The 12,656-nt window shown below is 45.5% G+C and overlaps 1 protein-coding gene across 11 annotated transcripts in view; it reads left to right on the forward strand.

Annotated features, from left to right (window-relative positions):
* KIAA0232 (KIAA0232 ortholog) overlaps positions 1–12,656 on the forward strand; it is an 82,920-nt gene that overhangs the window by 21,445 nt on the left and 48,819 nt on the right. For 9 of the 11 annotated variants that reach the window (XR_011567283.1, XM_070791853.1, XM_070791859.1 and 6 more), the window contains one exon: positions 10,115–10,613. Coding sequence is in view for 8 of the 11 variants with exons in the window: in XM_070791853.1 (XP_070647954.1) it covers positions 10,383–10,613 (231 nt within the window). In the remaining 3 variants the exon portion in view is untranslated. The remainder of the gene's footprint in view (positions 1–10,114; positions 10,614–12,656) is intronic. The other 2 variants (XM_070791862.1, XM_070791863.1) reach the window with 1 other exon arrangement.

A 12,656-nucleotide genomic window follows, 5' to 3' on the forward strand; every position in this document is an offset into this window, starting at 1 on the left:
CTTACGCAGAGCGGAGCGCTTTCACCTGTACCTTACCTTCACGTAGTCGGTTCTTCCTCTTAAACAGACACTAACCAGGGTCTGCTACGTGCAGCAGTCTATTCAGGCATTTGCTGGTTACTTTTGCTATCAGGTGGTAGTCTGATTTTACCCCACTCCGGTACTCTTGCCTGGAAAATCCCATGGACGGAGGAGCCTGGTGGGCTGCAGTCCATGGGGTCGCTAAGAGTCGGACACGACTGAGGAACTTCACTTTCACTTTTCACTTTCATGCATTGGAGAAGGAAATGGCAACCCACTCCAGTGTTCTTGCCTGGAGAATCCCAGGGACGGGGGAGCCTGGTGGGCTGCCGTCTACGGGGTCGCACAGAGTCGGACACGACTGAAGCGACTTAGCAGCAGCAGCAGTAGTCTTATTTATAAGAACTATCTTACATTCATGAAAAAATTCATTTTGTTTGTCCCTGAAGAATCTACATTGATCATTTCTGGTTACCTGGCTAGTAACAGTGGAATTTCTTAATCTATTATGCAGTTCTTCCTGTTTGCACAGAAGGAACTCATGTCCTGCACTAGATTTGTTGATTGCGTTATTTTATAATGGAACCTTATTTCCTAGGTCTGGACACACTTCTAGATGGGAAAGAGACTGTAGATCTGATTGTCCATTTCTGTGTAGTTTTCCAGTTACATGGCTGAATAGGTGTACATGACCAGCTTTTAGCCCCTGATCCTGTCCTCAGTGACAGAGCTGTGGGGTAGAATCCATAGATTCTCTGTGGGTTTTCCCTTCTAGCCATACATTGGCTCTGGAGCCAGGCTACCTACTAAAGAGAATAAGCTGTACCTTGTGTTCCAAATCTGTGCACTGAGATCTGAAAATAATTGGCAAGGATTAGATGTATATGCTTAACTCACGCGTTATATGAGTGCCCACTCTGGTTTCCTGGCAAAAGTTATTTAGGAATTTTGTGAAAGTGGTAGAATATGAAGAGTCAGTGTTTCAGACGTCTATCTCTTTATTCTCGTTTCTGTGTTCTTTTTTCTATTTTATACCCTTTACCCTTCCCCTTCAAAGGCTTTTCAATCCTTTGGACACCCAAATTGAAAAATTATGAAAAATTATGAAAAGATAGTCTCAGGTAATATAGGCCCCTTTGATGAATACTGAGCACTTTTTAACAATTTTTTGATGAAACTGGTAGTGAAAAGGACCAGTTAAAAATAGAGTGAAGGCATGAATTACCCCATACTAGGCCACAGGGAGGGCAGTGGGCTCGGTGGGGAGAAGTCTGCACCATGCCTGAGACGCGGTGAGCCCCTGGGAGGCGTGTGTGCTTGGGGCTTCCCAGGTGCCCCCGAACACCCCCTCCCATGCCAGTGTATGAATACTGTTTTCTCTCCCAGACTCTCTCCCTCAGAATTCATTCCCCCAGTTAGACTGGGGAGTATTTGGCCAGACAGTTTTGATCACCTGCTAAAGGGCTCAGCACTCTGCTGTATAGCACCTGGACCATGTCAGGCTAGGCCCTGAAGACCAACCTCATTTGGAGGGAACCCCCGCACAGGAGGCGCTTGCAGAAGCATGTGAATGGGGGGTCCCTGAAGGACGAGGCTGCTGAGGACAGTGAGAGGCCTCAGTGTCGCCAGAGAGCACAGATCGCCCTGTGCGGAGAAGGCTGCTTAGGGGCCCAGGGCGGGACTCCACCGCATTACCGCCTAGCTGCTTTTATCTCTGCAGCGTTCATGCCTGCCAGAAACCTTCCTGAGTGTTAAAATGAGTCTCTTGTATGGATTCTTTTTGCAATGTTTTAATTCATCCTTGGCTTTGAATATTCCATCTGAATATTTACCAGATGGCTGGGGTCAATGTTTGGAGAAGGCAATGGCACCCCACTCCAGTACTCTTGCCTGGAAAATCCCATGGATGGAGGAGCCTGGAAGGCTGCTGTCCATGGGGTCGCTGAGGGTTGGACACAACTGAGCGACTTCACTTTAACTTTTCACTTTCGTGCATTGGAGAAGCAAATGGCAACCCACTCCAGTGTTCTTGCCTGGAGAATCCCAGGGACAGGGGAGCCTGGTGGGCTGCCGTCTATGGGGTCGCACAGAGTCAGACACAACTGAAGTGACTTAGCAGCAGCAGCAGCTGGGGTCAACGTTAGACTTACCATGTCAGACTGTAGAGTTGTTTCTTGTCTAGCCCCCTATTTGTTGCCCCTTGAAGTAACAGTGAGGACTGGGGCTGTTGACGCCTGTTGCTGCCCGCCCTTCTCCTCCCTGGCACCCCCACCCACCCACCCACACCCCTTGTGTAAATGAAGTGAGCCCCTGAAACTTGGGTTGGTTGATGAGGTGGGAGTGACTCGCTCCAGGAGAAGCTTTCAGAGCTCGGGTACACACTTGGGTTCAGATAGTCTGTTTTTTCTCTCACTTCTGGACTGGCGGGGTTCAGGGCTGGCGGCCAGGGTCGTCCTGTGTCCCAGAGTGGTTCTGCTCAGTGATCATGCCAGGCACCCATGCCCGTCCAGGACGGACACGTAGCATGAGCAGGATACTGGCATTGGTGTTCGTCTCCAGCCATTGGGAGTGGTTTCTGCAGCACACCCACTCCTGGACTAAATAACCTTCCTCCCAGATGTTGCCCTTGGCCCCCCTGTCTTGTGTATCGTCAGCTTTCTTTTGTCTTTTATTTTTGCTCTGTTCAGTTCAGTCGCTCAGTCTGTTTGCGACCCCAGGGACTGCATCCCGGAGCCTGCTGAAACGCATGTCCATCACGTCACTGATGCCATCCAACCATCTCATCCTCTGTCGTCCCCTTCTCCTCCTGCCTTCAATTGTTCCCAGCATCAGGGTCTTTCCCAGTGAGTAGGTTCTTCACATCAGGTGGCCAGAGTATTGGAGTTGCAGTTTCAGCATCAGTCCTTCCAATGAATATTCAGGACTGATTTCCTTTAGAATGGACTGGTTGGATCTCCTTGCAGTCCAAGGGACTCTCAAGAGTCTTCTTCAGCACCACAGTTCACTGCATCTCTTACCATTCTCTACAGTCTCGCTTTGTTGTTCCATAATCATAACTGTGTGCGTATGTTCTGCTGTAATGGAGTCTGACTTGTTGAGATGTTTGAGGCCTCTCAGACCTAAGGGTGACGCTTTGCCAGGTCCCTCACACAGCTCCTCTGGGACGCAGGTAGGCACCCCATCTTCTGGTACAAGGAGGAGTGTCAGTGCAGTTTGCAGGCACGTGAGGGGCGTGGGAACTCTAGAAAAAAGAGCTGACGGTTCTCATTTAGCCCAACACAGTCATCTGCTGGAGAGCATCAGAGCCAACCTTGTCAAGTAGAACTTCTGTGATGAGAGAAATGTCCTGTGTTCCGTATTCACAGGGTCACCGCTAGCCACATGTGGCTGTAAGAGCACTTGAAATGTGGCTGAGGAACTGATTTTTTTTATTTAAATAGCCAGTGTGACTAGGGGCCACTATTAGACAACGTAGTAAGGCTCTGGAGCAACACTGGGGTGACATAATGTTAGGTGAAAAATGCAGAATATGAAAGTACATATTCATATTTAATAAGTAGAAGTGATGAAAGCTTTTAAGTTCTGTGTGAAAATAGTCACACAAACACTGACAATCATACCAGTATACTAACAGTGAACTACACTAGAGTGGAGAAATTGTGTATGTCTGCCCTTCTGCTTCCATATTTTAAAAAAATCCTTTAAAAAACCTGTACAGTAAGAATTACAGTGTATTATAAACTTGCACATAAAGAAAAGGGCTCCGAGACCCTAAAAGAATGCTTCAGCAAGTGAATATTTGCTCGAGCAGAGCTTCGCAAGATTTACACCTGGCCCAAAGAAGCCACGTTTACGACTGGTCATGGTCCAGTGCTCTCTGCGATTGGCTGTGCTGTGACACAGCTAAGTTGAGAAGACAGCCCACAAGTAACATGTATGTTCCGTGTCAGAAAGAGTGTGCTTTTTGAAATAATTTTTATGAGTCTTCGAGCAAACCTAAAAATATGTATGTCACCAAAAAAGAAGTGAGGGGGAGCACCTTAGTATGTTTTAGTTTCTGCTGCGTGTCTTTTCCACTTGAGCACTAAGGAAGCTGAGCTGCAGAGAGTGTCTCCTGTAGATTTGAGAACACTGATGGGAGCTGCCGTTTGAATTCTTTTCATCACTGTTTGTGGTGCTGCAAAGAGTGTAAGAGGAGGGCACTGTGTTTCTTACAACATTGTTACACAGGGGAGGAAAATTTGAAAGGTCAGTGGACTTCTTCAGAACCCCCCATCAGCACCCCCAGCCCTGCAGGAAAAAAACCGAAACTGCTTCATCATTAAATTACTCATTTGAAGATTGTGGCATTACCATGTTTTGTCTGGCAGTTTGCTGAAAAAATTCTTACGTAATGACTTAGGTACTTAGACGTGTTTTCTTTTCTTCTAGATAGAGAAATCATTTGGGACTAATTGTATCACTCTGAAAACATGTGGACCAGATAATTAAAGAATTAAATGCTTTCATGTTTAGGATTCAGTTTGTGGTTCTGGTTCCCTGTCTGATCGTAATGTGTCACAGGCCCCAGGGCCCTGACTGCTGGAGACGGAGGGTGACGTGTGGTTTCTTGTGTGGGGGGCGGCGGCGACGTGGGAGTGAGCAAGGCTTGACGGACGCTACCCGCCCTGCCCCCCACTCCACCAGGCTCACAGTAATAACTTGGCCTGGAGGCTCTCTTCAACCCCCAAGTGTTCGCGGGGTGATGTTCATTCACTCCCCAGACTATTTTTAATTCTAGAGCCCTTGAAACACGTGGAAATGGTACAGTGGGCCGCACAAGGAAAGTGCTGTGTGCTGAGCGCCCGCGTCTGTATTACTGGGGACAGTGTGGCCTAACAGTGCATCTGCGCATGGTCCAGACCACGGGAACCGGGCCGAGGGGTCCTCGGTGCGCCTGCGGATGCGCGCGGTCCAGAACACGGGAAACGGATCCAAGGGGCCCATGGCGGTTCTGCGGATGGGCACAGGCCGGAGCACGGGAAACGCGGCCGAGGGGTCCATGGCGCTTCTGCGTCCATCCTCTGCACTCCACCACTTGAGCTCTTCACAGTCCCATTGGAACTTGTGCTAGAGACAAGACTATTCCTCACAAAAGCAAAAACTCTGCTATGACTAGAACTAGGTTATTGTAAACGAAGGTGATTTCATAGTTTTTTTTTTTAAGGATAGTGAGGTAATTGAGTATTTTTTGTACTAAAAGCTTAACGTATTTTACATAATTACTGTTCTTCAGATAATCTTATTAGTGAAGAATCCTGTAAGAGTAAGCAGACAGTTGACAAGGGGAGTTTACAATAATACCCCCTTCCACGGGTGTGACATTTGGTGAAATGCAGAGGCCACAGATACTTGGAGGCGTTTCTCGCTTGCTCATTTGCAGCAGCCTTGTGAGAAGTCGAGGGGTCGGGAGAGCAAGGATTTACTATTCTCTTTTCCAGATAAGTTACGGGCACCAAACCTAGGTCTGTGCGCTTTCCACTCGTCTGTCTTGCCTACATGAATTAAAGAAGGCGCATCCTCCCATGGGCATTTGATTAGCTATATATGTATTTTTTGGTTTCAAACCATTTAAAATTTAAAGTAAAGACAAATTCTAAAATGAGAGTATTATTGTCGGACCTTTAAAATGATCATTTATGCAGCTCACTCATTAGGATGGTTTGGGTTAATTTTGCATGGGAGAAGGATGCTCAAGATAATTTGAAGGCCCTTTTTTCTCAGTGTAAACCTTTGTAGAAGAAAAAGTTGGAAAAATGGGACAAAACAGCCTGTGAATATATATGGTTGTGCTTTTTCTCTTAGAGAACTTTAACTAAATGCAGTTTACCTTCATGCTAACTAAACTTCATGTTCTGAAATGAGTGTGAAGGCAAATAGACAGAGTTTGGCATTTTGGTGTTTGCCAGCTGTGTTCTTGAACTTGCCAGGTGAATAATAAGTGGGTTTTGCATATGCTTGTTGCTGCTGCTGCTAAGTCGCTTCAGTCATGTCCGACTCTGTGTGACCCCAGAGACAGCAGCCCACCAGGCTTCCCCATCCCTGGGATTCTCTAGGCAAGAACACTGGAGTGGGTTGCCATTTCCTTCTCCAATGCATGAAAGTGAAAAGTGAAAGTGAAGTCGCTCAGTCGTGTCCGACTCTTCGAAACCCCATGGACTGCAGCCTACCAGGCTCCTCCGCCCATGGGATTTTCCAGGCAAGAGTACTGGAGTGGGGTGCCACTGCCTTCTCCAATATGCTTGTTAGATCCCGGCATTGTTTTGGCCAAGTGGTTAAGCAGGTAACTCTCAGTTCAGAACTAGAATATAAAGGCTTCCATTGGGTCAAATGTTTGCTCCTTTGCCAAAGGCTTGCAGCTTAGGAGAAGGGAAGCTTAGTTAACAGCCCACTGTTTATCCCTGGGTCACCTGTTAACAGTTCAGGTTCATAGCGAGGAGCTTCAGGAACGTTTAGACCTGTCACTGTGGTACTGGAGTGCTGTCTCAGACCCTTGTTGTTAGGGTCCTCTCCCCGGCACTGCTCCGCTGACCACGTAGTCTGATGCCCCTCCTCCCTGACACACTGGCCTTTCCTCTCTTTCCTCCAGTCCTCTGAGTCTGTTCTGTGTGGACAGTAAAAGCAAACTATAACCCCTAATGACTGTAAGGATACGGGCAATTTAAAATTTATATGAAATTGACTATGAACACATTACGGCAAGACTCTCTTAGGGGTAATGATGCAAGGTTTTAGCTGGCTTTGATGAGATTATGGGCACTCGGTGTGTTTGGCTTTATTTTGTCTCTCACCTACTTCTTGGATCCTTTCCCTTGGCTAAATCTCTTAATGACAACAGAGAGAATCCCACAACCATTTTAAAATAAACATAGTACACTAAATAGTTTTTGTTTTGTTTTGTTTTAATCAGTCTTTACAGTGAACCGAGTCTGTTGTGTGAATTTTTAAAGTCTTTATGCATTTAAACAATGGAGAAAAGCCTTCCACTAAGTTGCTCGCAGTGAAACAGATTTGTAGAAGTTCTCTGGCCAAGACAATTAACATCCCCTTCATTAATGGTGTTTTTCTGATTCCACTGTACTCTGGATCTGACGTATATTGTTGGATTCAGGTTCCTAAACTTTTGTTTAGAATTTTTTGCATCTGTGTTCATGAGCCATCAGTTCAGTTCAGTCGCTCAGTCGTGTCCGACTCTTTGCGACCCCATGAATCGCAGTACGCCAGGCCTCCCTGTCCATCACCAACTCCCGGAGTTCACTCAGACTCACGTCCATCGAGTCAGTGATGCCATCCAGCCACCTCATCCTCTGTCATCCCCTTCTCCTCCTGCCCCCAACCCCTCCCAGCATCAGAGTCTTTTCCAATGAGTCGACTCTTCGAATGAGGTGGCCAAAGTACTGGAGTTTCAGCTTCAGCATCATTCCTTCCAATGAACACCCAGGACTGATCTCCTTTAGAATGGACTGGTTGGATCTCCTTGCAGTCCAAGGGACTCTCAAGAGTCTTCTCCAACACCACAGTTCAAAAGCATCAATTCTTCGGCGCTCAGCTTTCTTCACAGTCCCAACTCTCACATCCATACATGACCACTGGAAAAACCATAGCCTTGACTAGACGAACCTTTGTTGGCAAAGTAATGTCTCTGCTTTTGAATATGCTATCTAGGTTGGTCATAACTTCCTTCCAAGGAGTAAGCGTCTTTTAATTACATGGCCACAGTCACCATCTGCAGTGATTTTGGATCCCAAAAAAATAAAGTCTGACACTGTTTCCGTTTCCCCATCTATTTCCCATGAAGTGATGGGACCAGATGCCATGATCTTCGTTTTCTGAATGGGGAGCTTTAAGCGAACTTTTTCACTCTCCACTTTCACTTTCATCAAGAAGCTTTTTAGTTCCTCTTCACTTTCTGCCATAAGGGTGGTGTCATCTGTATACCTGAGGTTATTGATATTTCTCCAGGCAATCTTGATTCCAGCTTGTGCTTCTTCCAGCCCAGCGTTTCTCATGATGTACTCTGCATAGAAGTTAAATAAACAATATACAGCCTTGACGTACTCCTTTTCCTATTTGGAACCAGTCTGTTGTTCCGTGTCCAGTTCTAACTGTTGCTTCCTGACCTGCATGCAGGTTTCTCAAGAGGCAGGTCAGGTGGTCTGGTATGCCGATAGTTGCATCCTATATTTTTAATCTCAGACATTGTAGTTTTCATCTTTAGATATTTGATTTTTATTATATTTTTTGAACTTATGGAATATAGTCATAATTGCTGTTTTAAAGTCTTTTTCTCCTCCTTCTAACTTTTGTGTCAATTCTGGATTGGTTTCAGTTCATTTTTCTCCTCATTTCCACTCCCTTTGTGTTCCATTTCTTTGCATGCCTCCTAATTTTTTAATTTTTTTGGCCACACTGTGCAGCTTGTTGGATCTTAGTTCCCTGACCAAGGACTGAACCCAGACCCTCGGCAGTGAGAGTGCAGACCCTAAGCCCTGGACCGCCAGGGAATTCCCACATATCTGCTAATTTTGATTAGGTGCCAGATGTGGTAAATTTTATCTTCTTGGGCGGTGGATATTTTTGCATTCCTGTAAATTTCTTGAACTTTGTTTGGGGGCCTTAGTGAAAATAGTTGGAAGCAGTGTGGCCTGTGGGGCCTTGAATTTTAAGATGTACTAGGCAAGTCCAGAGCAGTGTTTACTGTAGGGCTAGTGACTCCCATTACAGCGTCGAGACCCACTGACCCCTCTGCCTCATGTGGCCGGAACTGTGAGGTTTTCCAGCCCCGACTGGCGGCAGCAAGCAGTGCCCCCGGCCGTGCTGAGCCCTGGGCCCGTCTCCGCCTGTGCTCTGTGATGACCCTCTCCTGTGTACTGGCCGGGTCCTCGCCTGCGTGCCCCGATCAACACTCTGTGGAAGGTGCAGGAGCAGCCCTTGCCAGTGTCTGCTGATTTCCTCTGGGCAGCTTTCCCCTCCTGGTACATTTTCCCTGTGATCTTCAGCTGCCTTACCTTCTCTCACCTCCTAGAGCCCCTGCTTCAGGTCCCCGCCTCGTCGTGGGGCGCCGTCATTGGATGAGCACTGCCTCGTCTACCTGCTTCAAGTGGTGTCCTGATTGAATGTATTGTTTAATTGGTGATCCGCCTGGCATCCTGAGATCCACACATGTTAAAAGAATTTCGGAAGATGTTTTAATTTTGAGAGTCAGCTGGAAAAGTTTAGCAAGTAAAAACAGAAAATCTTTGCTTTGATTTATCTAGTTTTTATAATTCAGAAAAGACAGTATGGTAAGGAAGATTTTAGAAAGTAGCAGAAGCCATATGACTGTGTTTGCATAGTCAGTCGTGTCCAACTCTTTCTGACCCCATGGACTGAAGCCTGCTAGGCTCCTCTGTCCATGGAATTTTCCAGGGAAGAATACTGGAGTGGGTTATCATTTCCTACTCTAGAGGATCTTCCCGACCCAGAGATCAAACCTGCCTCTCTTGTGTCTCCTGTGTTGGCAGGTGGGTTCTTTACCACTGTGCCACCTGGGAAGCCCAGAATACATTAACCTAGTAATACATTAATCTAGTGATATCGTCCTGGGGTGGATTTAAACCTGTATGTAACATCTAATGTGTAGTTCGAGATGAAATGCAGGAAGCTGAGTCTAAAATTTTTGGTAAGGAGGGTCTGTCTTTCTGGTTTATGCTCTTACTAGAAATAACTATTGATACATTTTTTAAAAGTCATTTTTGGTAGCCCTCTGATTGTCTGCCAAAATTCCTATAAAAGCTGATCCAATGAGATTTACCTATTACTGTTAGTCTTCATTTTCTAGTGGCATAAATTAATCAGAACTCTAGCATAAAGAATATTATGACTTAATAAAGCCATTGTTAGATTAGTTTGACATGTTGAAAGGGTTAATTTAGTGAGAAAAGCTATTAAAAGAGTGGCCTGTATCACAAGTGATCAGAGAGTCAAACAGGAATCGTTTATTTGGATTTTTTTCAAAAGATCAATAATTTATATCTGTACATAATGCTACCTTTTTTCTCTCTTATTTTTGTAGGTTCTGCTGGAGACTTACATTTGGCCTCGATGTGAAATTAAAGTAGAACATCGTATCTAAATGTATGTTAATATCAGGATGTTGATTCATTGGTCATGCCTGCAGAGGGAAATTCAGTTGTAGATGGCTGACTGCCAGCAGAAATAAATGTTTACCCTAGATGTCCAACATCTCTCCTTTTTACTGGAGTGAATATCCCCTCCAGACACCAACAGAACGTCACTGCAGAAAATGCTTCGCATCTTAAGGATGTCAGCCACCTCAGTTCATGCGCCCTGTCTGTGCAGTTGCTGTGGACGATTTACCATCTGAAAGCTCCTCCAGCTCTTACCCAGGCCCCGTATCTGTCTCTGAAATGTCTCTGCTTCATGCTCTGGGTCCCGTGCAGACCTGGCTGGGACAAGAGCTAGAGAAATGTGGCATTGATGCCATGATTTATACTCGATACGTCCTCAGTCTTCTGCTGCACGACAGCTATGACTACGACCTGCAGGAACAGGTATTTACGTGCTGTGAATGTTTTGTGAAAGCTCATGATTGTGTCTGCATGTCTGCATTTTCCTCCCGAGAGTGCTTTCGTACTCTGGAGCAGGTAGACGGCTGTGGTCCAGAAACTTTTAAGCTGATGAGCCAAGTCACCGAGCACACTGGTGCAGTCACTGTCTCTGAGACTTGATCGACGTTCTGGCAGACTCTGGATCTTCTCGTGGATGGTAGTAGTTAGGTGACCTGCTGCCTTGGAGTAGCACTGCTCCAGAATGTTGGTTTAGGAAAATGAGACATGATGATAACAAGTTTTAATCATTGTGTCTATTAATACTGCTTAACGTTTCAAACTTGAATATTTCATCTCCAACAGTGATGATAAGCTGCTTATTAATCCAAGTGTGTGTTTTGAATCAGGAGAGTTAAAATTTTGATAAAGCATATAACTTTAAATACTCAGTGGATATGAATTTGAGGAAACTCTGGGACATAGTGGTGGACAAAGAGCCTGGCATGCTGCAGTCCATGGAGTCGCAAAGAGTTGGACACGATTTTTCGACTGAACGATAACCAAATGACCTTAAATGAGCCATTATACATATTACTTGATTTAGGTGCATAGGTGAATAAAGCGAACAAATCTGTGTTCTTGACAAAGATCTCAACTTTGGTCTCACTCACCAGGAGAAGCTGCTGAGTATGAGGCTTGCTGAAAGGGAAGCAGAGCTCTCAGCACCGAGCGGGTGGTTTCTGAGTGACTGCGGGGCACAGATTTCACCTAAAAGGGAGTGGTTGGGGACTTCCCTGGTGTTCCGGTGGTTAGGACTCTGCGCTTCCATTGCAGAGGCCACAGGTTCAATCCCTGGTTGGGGAACTAAGATCCCACATGTGGCGAGGCGCAGACAAGCCAAAAAAAGAGTTGAGTGTTTTGTGGGCAGTTCTTAGTTGTTGTTTTAAACCATTGTTAGGAACACTGAAAGCAGGAACAGACGTTCATTGACACCAGAAACTGGCTTTGACGTTCCGAACCGCAGAGGAGTCTCATAAACACGGGGGCTTCACGGCAAGCCCCACCCATCACGCGTTGCTGGTGCAGCGTGCTCTTCACTGCTGGGGTTTGCTCGTTCTTTCCACATTTTCCTCGCTTCCAGATTGGCTACTGGCCTGTCTGGTGACAGTTGGGTCAAGTAAGGTTTTGAGGGAGTTGACGTGTAAAAACCTAATCATCAGAAAATGTGTTATTTTGGTGGTCAATAGTTTGTATGATTTTCTTGCCGAAGCTCTATTATTTTCCATCATCTTTCCAGTAAGTGTAAATATACTTTTTTAGGGGCAAGTAAAATGTTAAATCCACCAAATAGACTAGAGATCTGTTCAAGAAAATTAGAGATACCAAGGGAACATTTCATGCAGAGGTGAGCACAATAAAGGACAGAAACTGTATGATTCTAACAAAAGGAGAAGGTATTAAGATGTGGCAAGAATACACAGAAAAACTGTAGCAAAATGGTCTTAATGACCTGGATAACTGTGATGGTGTGATCACTCACCTAGAGCCAGACATCCTGAATGTGAAGTCAAGTGGGCCTTAGCATGACTATGAACAAAGCTAATAGAGGTGATGGAATTCCAGCTGAGCGATTTCAAATCCTAAAAGATGATGCTGTGAAAGTGCTGCACTCAATATGCCAGCAAATTTGGAAAACTCAGCAGTGGCCACAGGACTGGAAAAGATAAGTTTTCGTCCCAGTCCCCAAAAGCACTGCACAGTTGTACATATTTCACATGCTAACAAGGTAATGCTCAAAATCCTTCAAGCTAGGCTTCAACAGTATGTGAACCAAGAACTTCCAGATGTACAAACTTGATTTAGAAAAGGCAGAGGAACCAGAGATCAAATTGCCAACATCTGTTGGATCATAGAAAAAAAACAGATAATTCCAGAGAAACATCTACTTCTGCTTCATTGACTTCACTAAAGCCTTTGACTGTATAGATCACAACAAACTGTGGAAAATTCTGAAAGACATGGGAATACCAGACCACCTTACTTGCC

Source organism: Bos indicus, chromosome 6 (assembly GCF_029378745.1).
Source record: "Bos indicus isolate NIAB-ARS_2022 breed Sahiwal x Tharparkar chromosome 6, NIAB-ARS_B.indTharparkar_mat_pri_1.0, whole genome shotgun sequence".
Lineage (NCBI taxonomy): Eukaryota > Metazoa > Chordata > Mammalia > Artiodactyla > Bovidae > Bos > Bos indicus.